Source organism: Heliconius melpomene, chromosome 10, assembly GCF_056956725.1.
Source record: "Heliconius melpomene rosina isolate 202511_hmr_F chromosome 10, ASM5695672v1, whole genome shotgun sequence".
Lineage (NCBI taxonomy): Eukaryota > Metazoa > Arthropoda > Insecta > Lepidoptera > Nymphalidae > Heliconius > Heliconius melpomene.
In genome coordinates this window covers 277,914-305,813 of record NC_140398.1, presented here as the reverse complement: position 1 = coordinate 305,813, position 27,900 = coordinate 277,914, and the positions used below count along the sequence as shown (strand labels likewise).

At 34.5% G+C, this 27,900-nt stretch overlaps 2 protein-coding genes across 6 annotated transcripts; both read left to right on the top strand.

The window, feature by feature from the left end:
- Nucleotides 1-1,741: 1,741 nt before the first annotated feature.
- On the top strand, nt 1,742-10,897 carry LOC146535016 (uncharacterized). The gene is made up of 16 exons (XM_085191416.1): nt 1,742-1,958; nt 2,089-2,211; nt 2,614-2,750; nt 3,300-3,487; nt 4,290-4,412; nt 4,632-4,703; nt 4,896-5,009; nt 5,485-5,631; nt 5,989-6,174; nt 6,770-6,961; nt 7,808-7,925; nt 8,127-8,268; nt 8,363-8,523; nt 9,095-9,211; nt 9,420-9,517; nt 9,809-10,897. The coding sequence occupies exons 1-16, from the start codon at nt 1,861-1,863 to the stop codon at nt 9,920-9,922; spliced, it is 2,130 nt and encodes a 709-aa protein (XP_085047542.1). The 5' UTR covers nt 1,742-1,860; the 3' UTR covers nt 9,923-10,897.
- Nucleotides 10,898-12,237: 1,340 nt separating this feature from the next.
- LOC146535015 (kynurenine/alpha-aminoadipate aminotransferase, mitochondrial) lies at nt 12,238-23,864 on the top strand. Of its 5 annotated transcripts, none has more exons than XM_085191322.1 (8): nt 12,238-12,340; nt 12,719-12,964; nt 15,472-15,640; nt 16,167-16,359; nt 16,962-17,222; nt 19,702-19,881; nt 21,865-22,062; nt 22,889-23,864. In XM_085191322.1, the coding sequence occupies exons 2-8, from the start codon at nt 12,721-12,723 to the stop codon at nt 23,090-23,092; spliced, it is 1,449 nt and encodes a 482-aa protein (XP_085047448.1). In that variant the 5' UTR covers nt 12,238-12,340; nt 12,719-12,720; the 3' UTR covers nt 23,093-23,864. The 5 variants fall into 5 exon arrangements, with proteins under 5 accessions (XP_085047448.1, XP_085047450.1, XP_085047449.1 ...); XM_085191323.1 differs by having other exon boundaries at nt 12,249-12,340; nt 12,833-12,964; XM_085191321.1 differs by having other exon boundaries at nt 12,256-12,340; nt 12,705-12,964.
- Nucleotides 23,865-27,900: the final 4,036 nt, after the last annotated feature.

The following is a 27,900-nucleotide window of genomic DNA, read 5'->3' as shown; positions in this document are numbered from 1 at the left end:
TATTTTTTTGTAACAGTTACAAGTGTGGTCAATGGTCTAAGATTGTCAGATTTTTATAATTTACCTTGTAACACTACATTGAAAAATAACATTAAAATGTGTAATATTATCTATATATGATCTGTCTGCGGCGTTGAGTTCCACCAATACGCAGCATATTTAATAAACAAAAGCAATATAAATAACTTATAGCTTATTTCCATACTTTCGTAAACTTTTACGGCGGGTTTATTAACAAGGCCTCGTTATAATTTACAAAATTAGAACCAAAGCAATTTTGAATTTGGCTAAAAATAACTTAAGTTCTCAATATTTCCTTCATTATATTTGTTTGTGTTATATTTTTCGCTTCGCTTTAAACGTGTATAAATAATAAATGTATAATGGTATTCTTTTATATTATTCTTTAGTAATTTCAACGCTATAATTTACTAACTTTATTGATTTCTTGAAGGAATTATTTCATATGTAAGTGACATTATGAGTGTTATTACAATAAATGTCGATTTTTGAGAAGCTTTTAATTATGCATTTGCATTGAAAGCTTAAGGGTTTATTGACTTTTTTAAGTAAATTTACTTTTCTAATATGCACGTGTAAAAATTGCAATCAGTATTCGGTGGAAAGTGGGGAATGGGAGAGTCCCCCCCCCCCCCCTGTCGACACGGATGTGTGCAGGGTACAGCGTGAAGGAAAATTGGAGAAATTGGTTTTTATGTATTTGGTGCGCTTAGTAAGCGTCGCTGCGTTTTTTATAATGTGACTTACGCATAAAGTATTTACGAACTATCTAATGCTATTTTGATCACTCCTGTACTCGTTTATTTTGTCTATAAGGACTGAGTGATGATAAATAATATTGTAATGTAACTTAAAATTAAAACAAAGTTATAAAAACTTGCTCTTTTTAATAAAATGAAATAACAAATGATCAAATGAGCTTTCCGTATACAATTTACTTAATGAATTACTTAGATATAGAGGTCAGCATCTACCAGGGGTCCTCCTGTCCTCCTGCTGCGTTGTGTACCCTCGTAGCTCGTAGTGCGGAATGTTACACTTAAGTATTAATACATACATATGATAGACAGTGTTCATTTGCCTTTTGTTTTATTTACGACCACTCCCGGAGTTTGGTATAATCTAGTCTGAGGAAGTAATATCTCTGTTTGAAGAACAGAGTATATTACAAAAATCTACTTCTAGTTGGATAGGCAGAGATACTTAGCGTTCAGACACCAAGTTCTCCACTTTTCGTCTAATTTTGAGACATTTTATGTAAATGTCCTTAAAACAATGGATAAACAATTATTAGCAATAGATCAAGTATTCTCTTGTTTCAATTTTGTATCATCCTAGTTAGCGTCATCTGTGATATTATAAAACACCTATATGTAACTTGGTTTGGATATTTTATTTTATTTCCGGGTCACTAGATGGCGAATATATTACTTTTTTAAATATAATATGTTTTTACTAGTACAATACCGCTATAGTTACTTGCTTACCTCTATTTTATGATTATAATAACTTCCTTATTATATATATTAATTACATAATTATTTATGTATATTCAATATATTTCTATCATAATATTATACTTTTTTACATTATTTTCATAAATTTTCACTAAAAATGTATGTGACACCTATATTACCACTACGCATACAAAGTATTTTACAATGCCATCTATTGACAAGGACACGCACAAAACTAAATATTTATGGTGTTGTACAAAACGCTTTAGTTGCAACATAATAATAGTTGCACTATCAAGCGACAGATGGCGCTCACCTCTAATAGCAACGCACATTGATAAAATAACTAATAAGTTACATCATTTACTTTACCATTTTAAAAATGTCTATAAAATCGCAAAAATCCCTTAACGATGAGTGTTCCGAAATATTTGAGAGGAGTTATTCCGTTAGAAGTGTTTCAGATGAAAGTTTGTCGGGGTTTGTACTATTTATATTTTATATTTATTAACAGCTCAATAACGCTTGCTCGCTCAAATAAAGCTTGTAGCTGCCGGTACCAAAAATATTACTTAATGCTATTATTAATTTATTTCATATTCAAAATTAGCGATGATGATGATGAGTCCTTATCGCGGGAACTGTTGAAAAAGCTAACGCCAGCCGTGCTCAGCAAGCTCAGGAGGAGCTTTAAGAAGGCTAAGGAGAGAAATGCAGCGAAAGACATAGACAGGTTAATAATGCTTATAATTTTATAGTAATTAACGAATATAATTTAGTTAAATTATAAGTTGTCTTCATAAATCGTAAGTCCGACTGAAACTGTTCCCCGCTCTGTTAGATAAGCCGCAGAGCTGAGCTCCGCAATCCACTACCCAATATCAGGTATCCTGATACCTACTTTCCCTGGAAAGTACCTAATGTCTTAGCGCTAAATTACCTCTCCCTGCGGCAACAGCGGGAAACTGCTTTACTCCTTTTTTTTCATATATCTAAGTACAATTTATGCGTCCAGATTAGTATTCATAATTAAAGAAATTTATATGTATATCCTTATTTTAAGAAGTTATTTGTTAATTTAACCAATTCCGTTACAATATTTAATCACACAAAAATAATAAAAAAACATTTGAAGGCGTGTAGAGGAAGTAATGCGAGCAGCGGCGGCTGAGGAGGGTATCGAGTTCGCGTCGTCGCCGCCCGCGACGCACACCACGCACGCTCTGTTCTTAGACGAGAGTGGCTTTGTCACTGCATTCAATAATATATTTGGCAAGTTTTGTGTGACCACATTTATAATTTATTTAATATTGAAATTATTAAATACAACAAGTATTTAAATCAGCTTCACGCTGTATCCCGCACATAGCAGGGTAGGCAGAGTCAACCTTGTAATAAGACATTTCGCCCCCCATCTTACGCCGAATTTTTCGATGCATTGCGTGTTGAGTGGCGGAACTCGACACCGGGCTTTTGCCTTAGTGGCACAGCCAAGAAATTTAAATATTAATAAATAATACTTTATTCCCTCGAGCGGGGATCGAAACCACACCCCTGCGACTATTTATTCTAGAAAATAACTATTAATTTGACGAAAATAAGAGCAATATTTTTGTAGTTAGGCGAAGTATTGTTATCGCATCTTAATAAAGGTTCATTCATTATCAATTATCGATCGATAAATAATAATCCAATACTGATTAAGCAGACTATTATCCTTAAACCTTAATGTCGAATATTTAAGTAGTTTCGTAGTCGATAATGTGTAATTCCTTATCACCAATCCACTCCATCCAATCATTTCTTCTTCTTCTCCATCAGGTCACAACAGGTTCACAACTCACGCGCACCACCTGTTCCGCACGCTGGACACGTTCAGCAGCGGGCGCGTGTGGTGGCGGCAGGTGGTGGCGCGGCTGGCGGCGGCCGGCGCCACCTCCACCACCGCCCGCTGCGAGCGCTGGACGCCTGTTGGGGTTCAGGAGATGGTGCAGATGAAGTATTGTAAGGTAGGTTTCAGCATAGTTTATTACATATACGGGGTTGATGTTCACTAGTGATTGATGACCTATGACTCTCTCTGCCCACCGAGATGCATATGAGATACAGCGTGATGTAAGAAACACCAGCTAAGTGTGTGTTGGACTCGCGCAAGGAAGGTTCCGTACCATTATCCATAAAAACGATAAAAATCATGTTTTTTATATTTTCCTTAAATATTTATTTCAGCTTTTAGTATCTGTTATAGCGGCAAAAATTGATCAACTTTGAAAATTTCAACTGGCGAAGTACTAACTAACAGTCTATCTAACTAGGTATAGTTACACAGAAGGACAGCGGAGTTTTAGTAAGAGGGTCCTGTTTTACCCTTTTAGTATAGAACCCTTAAAAGATGATAAGAAGACCTACTTTACTTTATGATATTACTTGTATATCTTCTGGGAGCGTTCTTGCAGTCCCTTAAATAAAAAAATAAATTAATTAACCTAAGAACCTACATATCTTAGAGAAGTCATCTAACCCTTTTAGTAATAAGAAACATTTTATTTGTATGGGTTCATCAACGTGAAAAATCGTCTCCAACTAAAGGAGAAACAGTAACCTCTTTAATTACATCATCAGTATCAGCACTGTACTGTACGTAATAGTACAAGTATATCCTCAGAATGTATGTAATGTAAACCAATATGTACCACAGTTGGAGATCCGTATAAAAAAATAAATAAATAAGAAAGAATGTATAAAAAGGGCATAAACAAAAGAACTTCATGGAGTTGTTTTTTTTTAAATAGTATTATTTGTGTATTTCAGAGAGAAACGATAGTAAAGCTAGTGAGTATAGAGCGCGAGGACTCCTTCTGCTACGCGGCGGTGTCGCGCGGGGGGCGCGTGGCCGTGTGCGGGGGGGACCTGCGGCTGCTTACTGCTTATGAGGTATTTATTTCGAAAATTTTAGTCACTCATTAAATTATTATGTTTGAAATAGTATATTTCCTTAACTTATAATTGGAAGCCAGCCGTGGAGCAGCGGCTCAGGCGTGTGACTAGTGTTGCTGATTGAAAAAATATAATTACATAAGAGGTCAATAGTTGTATCAATAAGTACTTATGTGTCAGATCAAATTCAGAGAGTTATTATATTCTCTGCTACAGGTGTTCTACCACCGCAGCGGCGCGCGGCGTCGCGTCAGGAACTGCTGGATAACTGACGCCATTTATATGAGCGTAAGAAGTGTTTTTATAAATAAGGAAACTATATTTTTAACTTAAGTTCATATAATTATTCTTAAAACAAAATGTATAATTTGAATTTTGGTTAAGTATTTCTTAAAAAAATGAAATAAATAACTTATTATAAAACAACATAAAACCTTTTAATTACGTTTACAAATTTTTCGTAATGTTCTTACGTGACAGGATGTGCAGTGTCTGCTGCTGTCGGCGTCAGACAGGAGCCTCACCATATATGACGTCACAACTCTCACGCACTCTCCGCTCTACTGCGTCACGGGGCTGCCCAACATACCTACTGTATGAATGTTATCTACACTAATACTATAAAGCTGAATAATTTGTTTGGTTCAACGAGCTAACCTCGATAACTACTTGTTTAGTTTGAAAAATATTTTTGTTTTCGATAGCCTATAGACAGGATAACAGTTTTTTAGCTTACGCTGTATCCTGCATAGAACAGAGTAGGCAGAGGGAACCTGGGAACCTAAAAGCTAGTGCTATGACACGCCGTTCTCCATTTTATATCCGGATTCGAGGCATTGCGTATTGAATGGCGGAAGTCAACGCCGTGTTTTGTCTTGCTAAATCGGGAAAATGAAAATATAATTAATTCCTTCGAGTCCTTCCTTTCGAACTTTCAAAACCATAAATGTTAAGATTCTGTGCTAGGTCCTGCGCTAACTTAAAGGAGGGTTTTAAGGGACGGGGTTTTGAGTTCTTTCGTCCGTTACATTTCTTCTCACATAGGTAAAGTAAATTGTCTCATTCCCAGTGTCTAGCGTACACTCCGGGCCCCAATGACTCAGTGCTGGTGTTCGGCACGGAGCGCGGTGACGTGACGCGGATTCGGTTCCTGCAGCCGCGAGTGTCGCTCCTCTACGTAAAGACGCCGGACAATATTAATTGTTACTATTGGATGGTAAGTTATATTATATTTGATATATTTTTTAAAATGTACTTTAGAATTAAAACTAAATTAAATAACAAATTTAAGAAAGAAACATATTTTTGTAAAAATCGTATAAAAATTATTAACACATTAAATACATGATCCAATTTGTACTTGGTGTCATGCAGGGGCGGATTCAAGTGCCGCTACGTTAAAATTTTAATGCGTACAAGTTATTTTAAACGTTATTCGCACGTCTAGTATATAAAAATTGTATATTATATTATATGTTATTGTGTTCGTGTCGGTCGGTAGAATTGAATCTGAGAGAATTACTCGGTTGAGTCGGTTGGACGATTTTTTCTTAAAATAGCAATTATTCCACAGGAACTAACCACTCCCCCACACACGTCCTACTGCACCATAACTACCTGGCGTCGCCTCCACGCGCGCTCCGTGCGCCGCCTTGTGGCCGCGGACCTGGTGCTGTCCTGCGCGCTGGACAGCAGTGTCAGCGTGAGGGCTAAACACACTTCTGGGATGTTGGAAGACTATGTTTTTCGTGTTCAAAGGGTATGTCGTTTTAATATTTATCGTTCATTTTTTTAGGTTGACGCTGTGCCACGAATTTAGCACGGTATGCAGAGGAAACCTGGTGATAAAACACTCTGTTCCCCAAGTATTGCCAAATTTTCGTTAATCGCTTATCGGTCGAGGGATCACAACGCTGCGCTTTGGTTTTGTTGTTCTTGTGTTGTGACCGCGCCCGACGTTGCTTAAATTCGGTGATCGGACGAGAACCGGTGTGTTCAAAGTGGTATGGACGTTGACGACAATTTTAACAAAATAATAAAATTAATGTAACAAAATGACCAAATAATTAAATTACCGCCACCTAGCGGAACGAGTTTAGAAATATTTACATGTTATAATAGTGTTGCAATGGTATTTTAATATAGTTTTATTGAGTTGAAAATGTTAAATAATTGCCTTATAGTACACATTATAGTTTTAACAGAAGGTTCTCCTCCTTTATTATTCGGGATGCAGCGTGAAGCTACATGAACTTATTATGTTAACAACATACATAAATAAGTTTCTAAAAGATTCCGACGTTCAAATTCTTATACATTTTCTGAAATAAGTGTTAAAAATGTTATTTTCCCAGGGTGTGTCATGTTTCCACTCGGTCCCTTCCCTCCACCTGCTGGCGACAGGCAGCCCGGACGGCGTCGTCCGCCTCTGGGAGAGTCCGCAAGGCTCTCCGTTCTCCACTCTCCCGGTCCCGGGTGCGGCCGTCGTGTTGGACGTTGCTGTGGTGGCTAGTATGGAAATTGTTGTTGCATTTTGTGGTAATTGTGTAAGTATGGTGGGTATGTATTCTTTAACGCAGAAAATAATAATATGAAATAATATAGGATTTGTCAAGCTCTGGAAAAGAGCATCTTTATTATATTAAACAGTACGTTAAAAAACTGTTTACGAGTACGTTACAGTACATGGAAAATGCGAATTAAATACGTTATTTAGAGTGTGTGAAAAGAAAACTGTCAGTTATGATATATAATTAGGATCTATATTTTTTTTTTAAAAATGTGAAAATAATCTCGTACCGTAGTGTAGAAATCACACTGAAAAGACATATTAATCTGGCAAGTACAAATTATATCCACTATATAGCTTACTATATCGACTCGGTAAAGAGCATTATTATACCGACTCATATAATCGCTACAAGGAATTCATTAAAACTTTAAAAATGCCGACCACATGTATCACAACCTCATAACAATATGCTCGTACCTATTAAACTACTTATCTCATTTTCATAAAACAAACCTAAGCTATCTAAAGGCCACTGCTATGAACGAGGTATTCTATTAAAAAACAGTTTTCGAATCGGTTTATTAATCCAGGAATACAGTGCCCTAGAAAGAATACAGTCAGACACACAGACAGAACACCATTCCTGTTGCGTCAGGAGTTAATATAAGCATTCATTATTGATATCAGAATGTATTCTTCATAGATTGCTTGCCATCGATATAATAATGTTTAGTAATTAAAATGAGTAATAATTGAGCAAAAAATAAACATGGTCAATGTGTATATCGATCACTTGTAAAGTAATGAACACCGACCACAAACCGGAAACAACAAGTTCAAGGTTTTTATAAAATATATTAAGAATAGCTTTTTATTTCAGCACTTACACATTTGGGATCTGTATGAAGAGTGTCTCCTTCAAACTGTTAAAATTAAGTTTCCATTTTTGGGCGTGCTTGGGAAGAAGGTGGAGTTTGGAACTTTTTGCATACATCCTGGTAAGAATATGATGAAGTCGTCGAAGCCCTGCTATGTGTGGGATGGTAAAAATGGGGTAATGCATGATGAATGCAGAGTCTCAACACTATGTTCTTACTGTCTAGAGACAAAACGCAGCAAAAGATATTTAAAGTATAGGTACCCTGTTTAATTTAACTTGTATGATGTTACAACCAGTATAATTTAACTGATGTTTCAAGGTCCTCCCAGACAAAAAGAATCAGAATGCACACCGCAAGTGCACTCTCGACGCGGCTCCAGCGTGTTCCAGGCTTCTAGCGGTGGACTGCAGTTACAGCCCGATATAGACCATATGTTAAATGGAAGGAAGAAAAAAGATCTGTGAGATTTTTCTAATTTCTTTTCTTATGTATAACAGTGAAGATTACCCTATACATATTATACTCGTTTTTTGCATACATCTTAAATCTTTCAGTGAAAGCACCCGTTTCGATCGTCCCGAGTTACTGGTGACTTGCTGTGACTTTGTCTGCGTCATAGATATAGGAGATAAGGAAGGCACTCTGTTACCGCCTCCCAGAGATACGCTGAGGGCACGAAGACCTTCATTTTGGGAACTACCTGCTGATTTAATGGGTACTTAAAGACTATGTTACTCCTTTTTTATTCACATATGCTATCTATACATATATGCTTATATATGTTTGGTTGAACGCGGTAATATCAGAAACTATTGCTTCAAATAGAACATGTAATGAAATAGAACATTATCAGTCCATATACGTTACGAAAAAATGTTGAAGGCAATGTGATGTGCAGGGCGCTATGGGCTATGGCCAATAGGAGTAGACTATCAACAAAAATTTGCAAAAGGAGCAGAGCTTAAGAGCTTCCGTCGTTTTCTACATTAATAGTGACTATAGTCGTAAGTACGTTGCAAACATATCTTGGTATATTAGAATATATATACCATTTAGTTTATTTAACAAGTAATTGCGTAGTTCAAGTGAAAGTTTAATTCTTAATTCTTGTCACCCTGATACTCTTTAATAGATGGACTAATTTGGGGGATAAGTCTTTCTGATTTGGATGAAATTTTGTATACCTATTTCGAAAGGTTTCTTAATAGAACCCAGTAGGTGGCGATGGATGGATTCCCATTCGGGGATGTAAAAGTACACAAATGTATGATGATGTGTTGATACAGAACCACTCGCGTGTACGCTCGTGTCATCTTCACCACAATCTCCTAAACTACTTGCGCCAGTTACAGCAGAATATCCGGATCCGGTACAAGATCTCGATGAACTTTTAGAAAAAGCAGGTATCTATACTAATATTATAAAGCTGAAATGTTAGTTGAACGTATGGTCAATCTAAGGAATTACTCGTTATAATTGAAATTTGTTATTTATCGAGAAATAATCGATACCTATATTTTAAAAATTATAAAAGAGTTAGAGTTAGTTATTTATAAAAGTTTAAGTTTTGGAAAAGAAAAATGAAATTGTGATAATGACATATAATTACAGGTCTTCAAGGAATATTAGAGAAGAATTTCGTCCTCATGCAAGGGTTAAAACACGACCTCAACAAGAAACTATATGAAATGGAGAATAATAAAGAAGCTGTAAGTATTTATTACTTGTTATATGATACGAGGTACAATAAGCTACTTGGCTAATATTTAATTTCATAGAATAAATATTATTTCCTATAAATATTACGCCTAATTAAAAATAAGTATATAACTGAAAAAGACAACTGTAACTGCAACTGCGAGTGCAAAGCATCTAGTGCATAAATGTTTTAAGTACGTTACGTCGTCACTGGTCACCCGTCATACGAGTATATACTCATTTGACGTACTGATTGTTAATGTTTGGTTAATAATAGATATAGGTATGTGTATTCTGTACAGACGCGTCGCGCGGTGTGCGCGGGCGCACCGTACTTAACGCTGCGCAGCGCCGCGCCGCGCCCGCTGCCCTCATTCGAAGACTTGGCTGGACAATGCTCGCGGGTCATGCGGTAACATTACAGAGAGACAGAGACCTCATTTTAAGACATTTCGTTCTATTTATCTTATTTACCTTCTTATGGAACATAGATATGAAGTAATGTCTTAATATTCAATGTCTTCAAATCAACAGAGGAAACTCTACCTACTAGGATAATATTTGAAACTACAAAATGTGTAATAGAAATATTATATATAAATGATGTAATGCCTCGCGCGACGATAAGTAGATATATCATTAAAATAATTTATAATATAAAACTTCGTTCATTAACCTTTACAATGTCATTGTGTTAAAGTTATCTCGAAGTCATCTTTACATAAATATGATGAAAATGAACGAAAATATTACATAAAAATGACGCTGTATTAGGCAAACAGCAGGGTAGACAGGCTGAACCTGGCGTTAAGACACTTCGTTCTCCACTTTCCGCCGAATTCTGAAGGCATTGCATGTTAAGTAACTAAACGCCGCGCTATTGCCTCTACACCAGAGCGAACAAAGGAAAATATATATTTAAATAAATATTTTACTTCCTCGAGTAATTCTATTACTAGGTATTATATGTATAGACGTATGACGTTTTTTTGAAAAACTGTTGAGGATTCCAATGCAACTCTGAGGTATGAATTATTATTTATTTATACTTTACTTTCCTCCGTCTCGTAAAGAGGCAAAACAAAGCGCCACCAAAACACGCAATGGCTCGAAAATTCTGCAAAAAGTGAGGAACAGAGTGTCTTAGCAATAGCTCGCCTCTGCCTATCCCGCTATACGCGACGGACCTATTTTAAAAATATTTTCACTTGACAATATAAATGTATGCTTATAAATTTAAATTCAGGTTACTCCCCGAGTCCAGTACAGCAGCGACGCCAACAGGAAGTGAAATACCTTCGCCTCCTACCTTGAAAATTTATAGTTTTAAGTGTTAAAAATAAATTGAATATTATTGTTGTTTTATCTACTACTAATATATTCGTATACGCGGTTTCCTAAAAATGCAGGTTAAATATGAATAAACAGTAACAGCAATGTCTGTACATTCAATATTACTATAATAAAAAAATGCGTCATAAAACAATAGTATAGAAATAATATAATCTGTCATTCATTTAGTAAACACACGTGTTTGTGTGTACTCGACGCCTTGAGAAGTCTATGAGAGTTGCGTTGGGTTGCAGCTCAACTAGGTATGTCCCAAATTTAATTGAAAGGGGAGAAAAGAGTGTCTTGTCACTGGGCTCTCTTTGCCTACCTACTGCAAGCATATGTGACAAAGGATCGTAAATGCATAACAAGAGTGATGAACTTCACGCAAGTGAAGTTGCGGGCCATTGTTAGTTAGTTAACAATTGTTTAGTTGTTAACAATTGGAGATAGGAAGAGAAGTTGGCCTTGGCTTATTACCTGCTGATAACAATAAGGAAATTACATTTCAAAGTAATTGCAACCATTAAAACGTATCTAATTAATTATTTTATTACTTTTATATTACCTTACTATAGAGTAAAATATTTTACATATTATTTAATTAACAAATCGACATGGAAACGAAATTACAAATGTGGTCATGGCATCATCAATTCTGATGCTGTTGGTTCTCGCATTCGCGAGTTGCAGGCTTTCGTCACCACTCTAAAAGAAAGGGGTGAAGATAATGGTCTGTGCCAGAATGCGAGTAATAAAAATGTTTTAGTATTTGATAGAAATGAAAAAGGAACACAAGATCAGTTTACATGGAAAAATAATGGAACAAGTGAACGAAATTAAATATATTAAAAAAAAAATTGGCAATAGCTAAAAAAATGATGGAACCTAGTGTTAAGACACTCCGTAACCCACTTTCCCCTGATTTTTTCGAGGCATTGCATATTGTGTGGCGGCATTCAACTCCGGGTGTTTTGTCTGTGTGCTAGAACGAAGACAAAAATATTATGATATTCCCTCGAGTGTGGATCGTACCCGCAACCGTCGTTATAGTCTTGTGCAACGCCCCTGCATTTCAACGGCCTCAAATTTGGCAGTATTTTTAAGACATTGCATTGTCTTATTTGAAACACACATTGAAAACGAATTGATTAAATCTGCAACTACTGCGTACAACTGTATACCTACATCAAATATTAAAACTGTATACAAACTGTCATTAAACTAATTAAACCACTGAAGGCGAGGCCCCTCCTGGGAAAAATCTGTAGATAGAGCCATGACTTTCTCTTTTGTCTATTTGACTATGAATATTATAAACATATGGGTAGTAAAATAATTGAATTACAAAAATGTAAAAAATGAAGGTAGTTTCATATTTTGCTGCACATTTCAATTAGGAAAAGTGAATAAAGATGGAGTGCGGCGTTAACATTGCGAACATTAAGTCGTACCTATACTGTGTATTTGGAAATGTGATATTAAAAAATATTTTCACAATGGTTAGTATATTTAAAATTCAATCAATTATCATTTTTAAGTATTTTTAAGTCATATCAGTCAGTATGTTAGTCCTATAGATAGTTATTAAAGAAATAGAAATATTAACGTGGACTTTCCAAAATGGAAGTCAAGTTTTATTTTATCTCGTACCGACGCGACTTGATATACTCATTGACTCCTATCTATAATAATTAGTATTAACAAAAATATTTTTCAACTTATCTTTTGCTCACGTCTACTCATAACGTACTTTATGTCCGACACAGACGGTCCATAACGTTGGCACCTATTAAAAGAAAAAAAAAATATTTTTTTATAACTAATTAATTCATTAAATAAAAATATATTTTCTTAATTGACAAGTGTTTAAAAAATAGAAATGTCAGTTTCATCGCAAGTATCAAAAATGAATATAAAATTAGTCAAAAGTTTACTCGACGTAAGACCGATTTACACCGTAACTAAAAAGAAATATTCCCATAATGTCGAAGATATTTTCAAATTCTACAAAGAAGATGAGTGCAGTGTAAATAATAAATATAGGGTTTTGGATGAGAAGGACTATACCAGGTTCCTTAGTAAGCGAGCCTTGAAGAGACAGCCAGCGTTGACGAGACAAATCAGTAAGTATTTAAGATTTTTTTAATAAGTTCACGTTTTATAGGGCGTAAAAATGGAAATATAAACTTAAATAAATATTTCACTTTCCTCGAGTGGGGATCGAACCGACACCGTCGCGTACAGTCACTTGTGCCGCTGCGCCGCGACGGCCTCGTTCTGCAACTTCTGGATATAGGACGATAGGACGTACTTAAATGAATTCTGAAACCGTACTGCCGGAACTGACATACTCCCGAAATACGACATTTTTTTATGATTTTGTATTTTGTGCTTACTAATCCTTTAAACCTTTGGAATTTTCACAAAACAATCGAAACAACAACATTTCTAAAATAATCAACCATTTTTTCCTAAATACATTTAAATAAAAAAGCGGGCGAAGCTGTGCAGGGGTACTCAATTATATATGTATATACACATGTAAGGTATCGACAACGCTTTGATAGCCTCCTTCTCAGTGTCCCTTATACTATGTTCCTTAACCACTTTAGATAAGGCTTAATAATAATAACAACAAAGTAAAAGATATTATAAATCACAATTGACAATTTCGTTTCACGATCACGTTCGATTCTGCGAGTTGAGTGGCAGAACTCGTTTCCTTTGGTACTATTTCATTTCCGAGAGTGGTTTCGAACCCAGAACCTGTCACGTTTACAGTTATGGTGGTGCTCCTGCGCCATGACTGTATTTTGTAATTGTTTCATTTTCTTTCTTGTACGTAGCTACAAAAAAAATATTTTCTAATGTGTTTTCGTTTCCGTTAGGTAAATAAAAAATAAATAATATTTATATATTATTACAGATAATTCAATTATTCCCTATCAATCTTCCTACCATGATATAATTATGAAATAAAAAAATACATTTATATTATTAACGATAAAAAATATATTTTTTTCATATATTTCCTCCTAAAAATAATTTAATCCTCTTAACACTCACGTAGCTCTTCATAAACAAATTACTGATAACAGTTATCAGTCAAGAACGCGCCGTGCCTTTTATTTTATTGATAATTTTGATAATAAATAATTAAAAACGATAATTCTTAAATTCAAATATGTGAAATGAGATGTAAAATTATGTATATTAAGTTGTAATTGATACTCGGCAGTTGTCGAGGGGTTATTGTTACTAATAAAAAGAAAACAGATATTACATAAAGTGATATAGTACTTTACAAAGTAGTACTCTTTTAAATTATAGTATATATTGTAATTTTTAATAAATTCTTAATTTTTACATTTTTTTTTATATTTATTATTAGCGTATACAAACTTACTTACACTAATAATGTTATATTACGATCTAGCCATTACGTTGACTAATGAGTAATTTAATTTTAATCTACTTTTATAATAAACAATACTATGCTAAGATTGTGTCCATCGGCACTTTTCTTATTGTCTCTATTTAAGGGGAAGACACTTAGTTAATGTGTTCTTTATATTTACGATTACACTTTCACCACTGAACTGCTATGCACTACACTAACTCGAAAGGTTTCATTCTTTTGAGTCTTCTCTCTTAATTTTTACATGAAAATATAAAGTCAATCAAAAAATATAGATTTTGATATGATATTTAGTAATTTCTACATTCACTAAATCTTGAGACTGTCGTGCCGCAGTAGAATAACTATTAACACGATGGTGATGGATTCGAATTCCATTTGGATTAATTAAAATATTTATATTTCAAGAAAAAGTGTTGCTTTGTCTTGATTTCAAGCACAAACGGAGAGCTGAAATGTAAAGACATTCCACCTTGACGGTAATCTCTGTGTCTCTCTTTCTCCTCCCCTGCTATATGCGGAACAAAGCGTGATATAGTTCAGTTTATCTCTCTCGATCAATTCTAGTAATTTATTCGATGTAGACAAAACATCAGATATGATATCTTTGTATCTATAACAAAAAGAAACATGATGTATAAGATTTGTTTACATTTTTACCGAACACACGACAAATCTCCTTTGACCTGAAGCGATAAGATTAATTGCAAATTTTTATAAAGTAAAGTTATTGGCTTATTTCAATATTTTGAATATAATGACGCTTCAAAATAAATATTTCATAACAATAAAATATTTTTAATAAAAGAATCCTCTCAATAAAAGTAAAGGTTTTTTTTAAATATTTCAAAATGTTCCTCCTTTTAAGCTTTACCTATAGCATACACTTCCTCTTCTTTTCCTTCATTGTTTTCAAAGATGAGTACAATACGATGCGAATGTACTCGTATCTGTTTGAAATATTTCTACTGAATGACGGCACCGGCGCCGTGACGACACAGCGTCGGACTTTGATTATATAAACACAAATGTATAGTTTTCAGATTTTTTCCTAAATTAGTACTACCTAGTAGATGCTAGTTGCAGAATTTCATAATTCTAGGCCGACCGGAAGCACCCTATGCTTTTGATTCTCTTTCTAGTGTCGAAATAGCCGGTTATAAGAAGGTATTACTTCAATAAAACCATTATCTTTATTTTTTGTGTCCTCAGCATCCCTTGCATACAAAGTGGGCAAACAGATGTTATCTCTGGCGGAGGGCATGCCCAATGAAGCTATATTTCCTTTCACGCGCCTCGAGCTCACCACGCGAAGTGGTAGCACAATGGTTCTGGAGGAGAAGGACCTCGCGCCCGCCTTGCAATACATACCTTCACAAGGGTAAGGGAATTAAATATAACGGAATATTTATATATAAATAATACTAATGTAAAGAATATGTTTGGACACGTTAAACTCAGTACCTATGTACTGGAACAAATGGTTTTTTGTGTTTGATACCCCATCTACCGAAGATAAGATATTAAATCGGGTTAATTCAATGTACCCCACTGCATCTGTGGTCGGAATAAACCCGACCGTGTGAACTGGTCACGGGTGAAAGTTAGTATATTTATACAAACCAAATATAAAACGCTTTCGATAAAGCTATTTTATAACCTTTTTTTTATTCTTTTACTTAATCTTGAACATATATATCTATATATATATATATATATATATATATATATATATATATATATATATATATATAGATATATATGTATATATGTATATATATATATATATATATATATATATATATATATATATATATATAGTTACCAACTTGCGTCTTAACGGGATAAGTTGGTAACTAAGACAATATTTATAAGTTTATTTTACTAATTTATCATTAATTCCACAGCCTTCCCTCCCTCCTTAGTGAACTCCGTCAGTTCCAACAAGAACTGCACCGACCTCCCCCCCTACCCGAGAGCCGCGACGTGCTGGTCACCAACGGCGCTCAACACGGCATCTACCAGTGTGTGGAGCTGCTGCTCAACGAGGGCGACCCCGTACTGACCACCGAGTACTCGTATACAGGGATACATAGTGCTGTAGGTATTTTTAGTTCTTTGTGTTAAATGTATTTTTTTCCACACACTTCCAAGTCTCACACTTTAATAAATCTTTGTTATTCTGCTTATAGAGTGGTGGAATTTAACGTCATTTATTTTTTGAAATCAGGGTAATGTTAATAACTTAAAGTAATGTAATCATTCTCCCGAGCGGGGATCGAACCTACAACCGCAGCGTTTACTACCAGATAGCCATCGTAGATTTAGTTAAATTTTAGATGATGACTCCTTGGGGGGGAATAGGTGTGGGATTGATTGCCAATAAGGGGCATTTTATTTTCACATCTTTGATTTGATAAGTATTGAAAATTGGAAACGATGTATTGGCAGCGTAGTGTCTCACCACTAGGTTCTCACTTCTCACCGACAACAGTTTTATGTGGGATATAGCGTAAAACGGAAAAAAAGGAATAAATATGAAGGCATCTTGCAAATAAGATCTGACTTGTAGTGTTAAAATACCAAAAGGTGAAGAATTTAGTAATTCGATGTTACATTTTCGCATGTTATAATTTATTCCAGCAGTTGATGACTCATATGTATGGAGGTGCTAAAGCTAAGTTATAATATATTTGTTACAGCTGAAACCCTACACACCTGAAATACTCGGAGTGCCAGAAGATGAGGACGGCATGTTACCCGACTCTCTAGAAACAATGTTAAATGAAAGACTCACTCGCGGGTTGAAGATGCCTCGCGTTATGTACCTGATACCCACCGGCAACAACCCCACTGGCACAGTGCTGAGCGAGGAGAGACGGAGGTCGATATATGAGATCGCCTGCAAATACGATTTTCTTATTGTTGAAGACGATCCTTATATGTTTTTGAATTACGATGGGGTAAGATGTTTTACTTGTTTTTGGTAATAGAATATTTAGTTTTATTTGTTGTATATCAAGTGGGAATTTATTTGTTCGCTGTGGTGTTGAGACTCGACACGCACTGCCTCTATAATTCGGTCTCAAACCACGCTTTTGCCAAGTCCATAAATTATGTACAATGTGCTTTATTTATAGTTTTAAATTATATGAGGTGACTGAAGAGGTCCATTATTCAAGTTCTATCTCCATCACCAGACCAGCTCGATCATATAATCTAAGCTGTATACGCCATTTCATGATGATAGATTATACAAGTGAATTATATTTTGCATTCATTTAACAACAGTTTGTTTTTACTTAGATGTCATAAAATGTTATGGAAAATAGATAATTAATAAGTAATAGCTACAATACCGCCTAAAAGCAAAAACTTGTTATTTGCAAAATGAAACTGGTCATAAAAAGTGTAAAGCGTTTGCGTCATGTCTAATTCTTTATACGTTTTGTAATTAGTGAGACGCGGTCTTACAAGTTTTTATGCAAAGTAACTTCTAGTACGTAATAAAATGTTGCAATTAAAATTTTGACATTAATATTGGCATTAAAAAAACAGATCGTTAATATTTTTGTTAGAGTAATGACATTGTAAAAATTGTTAAAATGATTGGAGGCAGTCGTGGCGCAGTGGCGTCAGGTTGTCTACGTAACGGCCGTGGGCAGCGTGGTTCCACTCGACGGTATGAACTACTTTAATTTTGACAAATGCGGCGGTGAGTTCCTTCACCCGACACGCAATATCTATCGCTATATTATTACATATTATATTATTTTGTTTCACCTATTTTAACATAACGTAGGTGTGTATTAACTACTTCGATCCACTTCCTGTTGGGGTCCGGTGACAATATATTAACTTCATAGCAGAAATCCAATGTATTTACGAAGATGACTATTCTAAAAAATTTTTTTTCTTATCAGATTATACGTGTTTAAAACGCTTTACTACTGTGCGTATATCTAATAGGAACACTTATAAGTTTTGTTTATGTTAAAATAAATAAACAAATACTTCCTCAATTCTCATATCCGCATTCCTAGATAAACATTTAGTAGGTACTGAGTAATTAAAAACGAAATTACACGTAAGTATTATATCTTTTATTCTAAACGATATTATATTCACTAACACGGTTAATTGAAATATATTTTTATCTTTATTTAAATAAGACAGGCCTCAATGTGTCGTTTCTATTAATGAATAATTAAAACCATTATTACTTTTATAAAACAAAAAAGATTAAAAAGATAATGTGTCTTATTATTTTTTTTTTAATATGAAATGTATATGTGGCTCTACGTTCTTTTTTACTACTTTTACATTACTTGTTGAGTGGCGGAACTGAACACCGCTTTTGCCTTGTTAACAGAACGAGAAAATTAAAAAAAATAATAATTTAAATAATGAATTAATGGGTCATTGGCCAGAGTGGGAATCGAACCCCACACCTGTCGCCTTTACGTATAGAGTACATGTGGCCTCAACAACTTTTACATAATAATATGTTAGTGTGATGTCAAGAGAAAGAAAGAAATGATTTTTGCATACTTATATATTATGTATTTCATAAGACAAGTTCGTGCAAGTCATTCATTAAAACAAATTAATATACATATATCATTATGTAAATTTTATTTTTTATTAATTATTTTTTGTTATCTGTGACGTTCCGATAGGTCATCAAATTAAAACTGTATTCATAAGTTATTTATGTTTATTAGTGTTGAAATTATTCAAATGGTATATTTTACAATTAACAACTACTATTATAAGTACAAATACCTTACCACATACATAGATTTATTTATTTTTTATTATTTACATTTACAATGACATATTTTTTATGCAGTAATAGATTATGTGATGATCGTGGCGGCGGGACACTCCTCCCTCTCAGAGGAGAGCTTATTGTTTTTACTATCATTGTTTATGTGGTATAATATTAATGTATTACAAAAACATCATTGTACCCAGCTCTTTATACAAAACACCACAAAACTTAAGTTCGTCTGATGATTAGATAAGAGCTGGTATTTCCTATTTTCACATTAAGGAGTAGCAATCAGGAGAATGACTGGATTGTCGGGTTCGATTTCCACTCGGGGTGATGAATTATTTAATATTTTATTCTGAGCGGTTTGACACTCTTTGCATCAGGATCATATTTGGTGATCAAACTTTATGTCAATCTGTTCTGTTAATCTCTCAAGACTAAATGTTTTAGGGAACTATATAGACTATATAATGTACATTAAATTAAATCAGCTTCACGCTGTATCCTGGATACAGTAGGGTAGGCAGAGGGAACCTAATATTGAGACACTCCATTTAGGTACCACTTTCCGCCGAACTCTGCGTATTCTGTGGATAGATGAAACTACATATATTTAGTGGACATAAATATAATATAGACTAAACATAATATTTTTCAAAACCCAGGCGGTACCCCCATCTTTCCTGTCCATGGACGTCTGCGGCCGGGTCATCCGCCTGGACTCGTTGTCCAAGGTGATCAGCGCGGGGCTGAGGGCGGGCTGGATGACGGCGCCCAGCGCCCTGCTGCACCGCGCGGAGCTGCACGCGCAGGCGGAGATACTGCACTCTTGCACTTTGGCGCAGGTCAGTGTTTATTATTTATTTTTTCTTATATCCCGCATATAGCAGGCCTCTGACCACTAAGCCATACGATCATCAAGCTACGTCGAAATTCTTATACGCTTGTTACAATTTATTTATATTGTTGTTCTAAATAAGTATTTACCTTTCCTAAGTGCGAAATAACCCTTTAAAAATGTTAAAAAATAATGTAAGTATAGTTGTTCGCCCGAGTGAGGATCGAATAAACAGACGTCTCGTTTACAGTTCAGGTCCAAGTCCTCGGCGCCAAGACCCTTAGAAATATACACAAATAATAATTAAGTATTCAACTAAGCAGTAAATAACTTTATTGTGTGTCCGCCAGAAATACTTGAATTTAAAATTTAAAGTTTTTTTTTAATTTGGGTGTTTTTATCACTAGACTAGACTAACACTGCTGTGTAGAAAATATAAAAAGTATTATTTCTTAATTGACCTTGATAATTAAGTCTACGTTTTAAAAAAGATAAGATAAAAACTACGTCGAAAATTTATCATTTATTGATTTTTTTGTACCTACCTACCTACATATGTATATGGCATTTTAGCGTTTTATAGTGACAGTCATCAGACATAGTTAAAGAAAGAAAAATATTTTAGAAAATATATACAAAAAATTAAACTTAGACGGCACCTTAACTGGACATACGATTGTAAGACCAATGATTACTTTTGTTATTCATTCATAAATCTTGTGTTAAACCATAAATAAGTATCTATAAGCGAGTGAGTCAGATAACCCGAAGAAAGTTATCACTTTATATTATTATATTATATACAGAGTGTTTTTGTCAGCATCACTTTAAACCACAGTTTTTACTATTCTATAATTTTACCAAAAATTAAAAAGTCTTCGTTCTAAATCGTTGTAATTAATGCCATTTTTAATGACGACGCGCGCGCACATAGACCTATCCGCAGGGACGGAGCCGCACGACGCCGCGGTACTTATATTTGATAAACTATAACTTAGTTATATATAAGAGAGAAACGATAACATCATATCTGTAAGGATAAGCAAGTCAGGTTTGACGTTATGAGTGAGGCCTCGGTGTCGCCGTGGACGGTGACGAGCGTTTGATTATATATATCTGATTGTGGGGGTTTTGGGTTTGATTCGCAATCGGGGAATTTATCTTTTTTAATTTCCTCGTTCTGGTGAAGTAAAATGTGATTACTAGTTGCGCTCCTCATCGTTTTGAATTGGAGAAGAGACTGGTTTACTGAGTGTTTTACCTCTAGGTCTTATGTTCTTATCACACAGCAAAGAAGAATACGAGACCAAGCGTGAAATTGAAGACTACGAGAGACAAGAATTTGGACTCCATCATAATATAGTACTAACTGCACTTTGGTGCTAAATTATTTTTATTTCGTTACGAAACAAAACATTCAAAAATGAAATTATTAAGTCAAAAGGGGGGTGTAACAAGCTAAATGTAATTTTTAATAAAACGTCTGCATAACAACGTATCACTGGTTATCGCATCTTTGTGTGATAAGAAACGACACATGCGATATTGATTCTTATATTTTATATTGTTATTGTTGAGGGGAGAGGTCAATTTTAACTAAACAATTGGCTTTTTACTTAAACTACGTCATCGCAGTGAGTTGTTCGCATACCTATGTTTCGATGTGAAACAGGAGACAATTAATATTGTTGTTGTAGATAACTCCTCTATAGTATGGTCAATCAATTTGTATAAATGTAATTAAGAGTGCCGCATAACAAGGTCATTCCTTAATACAAAGAAAATGCAATGAAATACAAATAAAATGGGAAATATTTAACACGCTTCAACACTTAAACGCAGCAGAATCTAATTATAAATTATAATATATTAAATTTTAATTAAATTAAATTTATTAAAATATATTGATTTTTAAACTTTAAAACAAAACATTACTAGAAAGGATATATTTATTATATAACAATAATAATTATTAATATTATAATTCCAGGCAATCCTCTACCGCCTCCTCTCAAACCGTAGCGCGCTCGCCTCCCACTTGCACTCTACGCGCTCCTTCTACGAGCTACGGCGTAGCGCCCTCAGCGACGCGCTACGCGGCGTAGCGGGGCTCGGGGACTGGGTCTCGCCTAAAGCGGGGCTGTTCCACTGGCTGAGAGTTAGAGGTGTTGATGATGTTTATAATATGGTAAGTGATATTTTTTTAATTCCATTCTCAGATTCCATTTCAACATTTTTACACATATTATTCAAATTTAAATACTTTAATCTTCTTACGAGGGAATATTTTTTAGCTCGTTGCTCTAACCCGCACACAGCAGGGATGGCATGGCCTTCGCAACAAGACAATTTCTTTCAGCATTTTTCACTCAATTCTTAAGGAATTGCGTTTTTTCAGAATTTTTCGCCACGATTTGCCTCGTTACTGGAATAAAAAAAACGAGAATCATCTTACTCAGTTTAATACTAGGCCTAAAAAAACATTCTTTATCATTTTTGTGGCTTAAATACATTTAATCTGTGACTAAGATTTTAATTTTCTAATGTAAGTATAATTCGTTTGATTAATATACTTTTTATGCAAGATTATATAGTTACTAAGAAATCAACTCGAACGAAAACATGATAACAATTACGTATTTGTAAAAAAAGTATAATAATTATTTTAATCTGCAAATTAAAATAACAAGTGTTGTGATAAACGCTTTATCTTATCACGAGAATTTAATTGGAATTTGTGGTAAAAAAAAACGAAAAATTATAATAATTTGTTGTATTAAGCTGATGTTTTGTTGAGAACAAAGCGTTTACCTTTATTTAGGGACGTAACGTTATAAGTTTAATTGATTATTAAACTTTGTCGGTACATTAATCGACACGTCACATAACCGATAGACAATATTATTGTTTCAGACTAGCTAGCTTCCCGTATTACTGACAATACTGACATTTTTGTCATAATTAATTTAAAAGTCCTTTTATATTTGGATTCTTTACGCAGTCTATAATTTCAGGTTTTCCACACGGCATTTGAACGAGGCCTTATGTTAGTACCAGGACAGGCCTTCCTCTACGACGGGAGCGCTCCTTGTCAATACGTACGACTCACCTTCAGCAAAATAAACATGGACGATATGGAAACGGCGGTGCGACATCTAGCGGAGATTATTAGACACGAACAGAAACTGAAACCGCAGAGAATCGCTACTGAAGGATAGATGGCGCTAGTTATGACATGTTACATTTAAAATAGTTTTTAATTTACAGATTACGAAAAAATAAAATATAATTTACCTTTTTAAAGTAAGAGATATGTGGAGATTCTTATAATTTTATGATTTATAGTACGCGGCGTGCATTTAGTGGGAGTTTTTACACACTACCAGGAACTAAAAGCACATGTCTCGCTATTGAGAGATAGATGACGCTAGTTTTAATATAATTTTAGATTTAAAATAAAATATACTATATTCTAATTGGTGTCGTAACACCTATCTGACAGCAGATGGCGCTAACATTACAAGTGTGAAAGTTTTAAGGAATTATTGTAAATAGTTTTAAAGTATTGAGCACTATATGTAAAAAAGTAGATTATTATATCAATCTTCTATTTTACGAACTTTGTAATTAAGAATAACATAGCATTTAAGTAATAATTATATGTAAATATAACGAACGAAGGTAAGTGATCTAATATTGACCGATGCTTTTAAACAAAAATATACAAAAATCAAAAATTAAAAATGGTGGATCTGAGTACCTGTGGAATGATTAAAAAATTTTCCAATGAAATATACTCGTATTAACAATGTATTTTTTTTTTATTAATTTACTATGACGTTACAATATAATGACAAGAATTATTATAATTGTTAAATGTACTTTACAACTAGTTTTATTTCAAATGATAATTATAAAATCTTCTTTATTCTTATTTAATTGTGTTGTCATATTTCTCGACATATTTAATAAAAAAACTTACTTGTGAAATGATTGCATTATTATTGATATCTCTAGTAGGTAAGTATCTTAAGGCTTAATATAATCAACTTCTTTTACGAAGATAATCTATAATCAGCTTCGCGCACAGCAGGGACACAGTGCTAAGAGGCATTGTGTGTTAATATCCCTGAAAGCGAAGAAAATGTTTATAAATAATAATTAATTCTGTCAAGTGGGGATCGAACCCCCGCAGGCGCCGTGTCGTCGCACAACAGTCACACCCGCGTAGGTAGGTAGGTACACTACGGAGGTAGCTGACTATAGTTAGCGGTCAGAGCGCTTGGACGGTTTCCAAGAGGCGCGGACTCAAACCCCGCTACGTTCAAATTTTTATTCGTTTTGCTAAAATGTATATTTCTTTCGTAAGTGTGGAATAAATAAAATAGTTAAAAATATTCATACTAATTCTAAATAAATTATTGATAATATAAAAACACTACCTGCGTTTTTTTACCTTTACCTACGACAAATAAGAAATATTTGTGAAAGATATAGACCTTGTAAAGACCGTACTGTATGTATCGTATTTGGCTATCAACACTTTACTCGTATCAAGCATATGGAGGGGCAGACAGAAATAACTCCGTTCCTCACTTGACCTCACTGCCACATGGCGAGAAAATGCAGGTGTTCAATTTTTATAGTGGGAATCGAACCCAACCAACCGACCAACTACAATGATCTACCAAACTTCTGTACTCAGAAAGACACTGCAATAAGAGATATGCAGCATTGGTAGGTCCCCTCTGCCCCTCCCTACTCTGCCTCTGTCCTCTCTCATTATTAGCGCAAGGAGTTGTTTTATTCCGACGTCCGCGTCGCCGAGTTAGCTCACAATTTCCCATTTAACTCTGCTCATCGCTTAGTACATTACAATATAAACCTTACTAACTTCCAGTAGAGCATAAAATACTTTAACACTAATTGACTTGGAAATCAGCATGTCTTAAGAGATAAAGAGCATGGGATATTTAACTTTAAGGTACTTAATATAGAATTCGGTTTCGTTTGTAAAATAGTATATTGGAATGCAACGTTTTTAAACGAGCAATCGCTCAAAATTAAGGAAATAAGCAGTGTTAATTGGCGAGCGATTATTCGTAAGCGATTTTGCAAAAGCTTTCGGAATTAGTTTTTGAGATTGAGTTGTGAGGACTGTTTATTACTATTTTGTAGGTGTTTGGTGTTTTTATTAGTTGTGAAGGAAGTAATATTTGAAGTAACTAGGAGGTATATATACTTACTTCACATCAGCTCTGGTTACTTTAGATTATCATAGAATTAAAGCGAGCCCAGCTCCTTCTTCATTCATTGTCACATCCTCGGATGTATAATGAATGAAGAAGGGCGTGCTCGGGTTATTTCGACACATCGAAAGAATGGCAATAAAGATTTATGAAGGAAAAGCAATTGCTTTTCCTACTAGTTAGTAATAGAGGCAGGGGAAGTACTCGGTTAACCTTCGAGAAAACAGTATCGACGATACGACCTTCCTCCGGGAAGGTCACGTAAATGCATATGTTTAAAAAAAATATGACAGTGGAACAGCAGGTGAGAGATACTTCTTTCGTCTTGCAGTTGCAGAGACCCGTTGGGTGCTCTTTTGCCTTTGGCTACCCTGCTAGGAATAAAGGGAGAAGCTATAGGTACCAAAAGTTTTTTTTTAAATAAATAAAAAATAAATCAGCTTCACGCTATATCCCGCACACAGCAGAGTAGGCATAGGGAACCTTGTGTTAAAACACTCCGGTTCCCACTTTCCGCCGGATTCTGGAAGCATTGGGTGGTAAGTGGCAGAAGAAATGGAAATAAAAATTTAAATAAAAATTTCATCTCCTCGAATGGGGATCGAACCCTCAACCAGTCGGTTTTACAGTTTGTGCCCCTGCGCCACCACTGGCCTTTTTTTATTTTTACTTATATATCTTTTATTTAAAGAAGCATGTGCCTGTGTGTTTGTTCTAGATATTTCTACTGTGTGTGTTAATTTCAATGTGATGTCATCTTTATATGATTCCATGTTTGAGCTGTTTTAAATATCATATAAGTAAATATTTGGAACATGTAGATACAGTTCTATACGCTTGCTGTTATAAATACTTAACAATATTTAGACACTTAAATATATTCTTCAATTTCTATAGATTACTTAGAAATCTATAGAAATTGAAGAATATACTCAGTCATTTATTTACATTTTAAAATAAAATAATTTATGCTTATTATTATTATAAGAAATACGTATAACATTAATAACATTGTGTTAAGACTTTTTATCGCTAATATTAACATTTTCAACTTAATTTTATTATTTAAAGTTTTTTAATATAAATGCTATAGAACGTTTTTGTATAAAATTTTTGAGACATTACAGTTTAACTGAAGCGGCAAGTAATGTATCACAAAAGTGATAATCTTCAGCTTACTTGAAGGCGACACATGTTTTCAAACAACGTCATACAATACAACATGTAATAATAGAGTTCTTGAGATTTGCGCAAACATACAAAAAATCGTCAAATCTGACACCTTCTAATCACTTAAGGTTTAAAAAAAAAAGTTCACAACAAACTAGTTTGATTCTTACTGCGTTATTTTAAAGTTGAGGACTAGAGATGTAAAAGAAAATTTTAGATTGTATTAGTTGGCGGTTTTATACAATACGTTTATTTGGCACGTACTTACAAATTAATTTGGACATCATTGAGAAAGAGATATTCCTTTATCACATTACACTAAGGTTGGGTTTAGCTTAAGTTTTACTTTATCATCGCTAACGCTATGCTTGCAAAGTGTTACGCAAACCCATTGTCCGTCTCTACAATAGTGCGAAACTGATATATTTGTAACGAGGATTAGTTCAAGGAGGCGGCACATTTGATTTCTTTATATTACAGAAAATAATGATCCCTCGATCCTAAATTACATGTAATCTGTGTTCGAGGCGGTTTTCATATATTTTAGCAAGTAACAACGATTATTGTTAAAGCATTCTCAAGAAAACAAACTTTTCAAGAACCATGTTTCTATATTCAAGAATTCTTTGAAGTGTTAAAAATCAACTTTTCTAAATCTAATTTTCCAAATTCGCAACGATGGTGGTTGCTGGTTAAATCAATAACAATTCAATCCAAATCAGTTTAGTCGTTTAGCATTAGTGTAACAAACATACGTACATTGTATATTTCACAGTCGTTCTTTGATTTGAAATTTTACTTACTTTAGCGCAACATATTAATTTACATTTAAGAATACTGATTAAAATAATGCTGATATATGTATACATGTGTGTGATGAAATGCTGACAATACTGACACGATGTATTGAGTCTCTCAGTACAACCGACTTACAAGTTACATGTCAGTGGCAGGGTCACAGCCACGTGACCCGCGGCCACGCGGCGGAGAAGGCAGAACAAACCTAGAATTGAGACACTCCACGTTCTGTCCGTACTTGGAACAACTTCCAAGATAAGCACGAATCCTACTTGGAGGAATACTTATATTAAAAACTTTTTATGTTATAGTTATAATTTGTTTAATATAAGTTAAGTGCGTTAAGTGTAAATAAATGAGAACCATTTCACAGCGATATCTACAATGTTTCAAACATAAATGGAACAACAAATAAAAATGAACCAAGCGCGCCTCGGGAACAACATCGACGATAAAGTATAGAAGCTCGTTACTCGTCTAATTGCGAACGAAATGAAATAGAGAGAGAACGGGAAATGGGAACTTAATCGTATTAACGGCACTTGCTCATTGTGTTGTTTTACGGTGCGGCGCGCGGGCGGGCGCGGGGCGGCCGCCCTGTGGAGCCTGTGGACCCTGCAGACCCTGCAGACCCTGAGGCTTCTCTGCCTCGCCTACGAAATATGGAAGGTACGATCATAATAGGCATTTCATACGATACCAATAAATTAAGGTAAATAACTTTATTAAAATTAAACAAATTACTAATAATCCACAATCACCTGCATCTTGTTAAACACATAGGTTTTATTATACTGATAAATTAAATC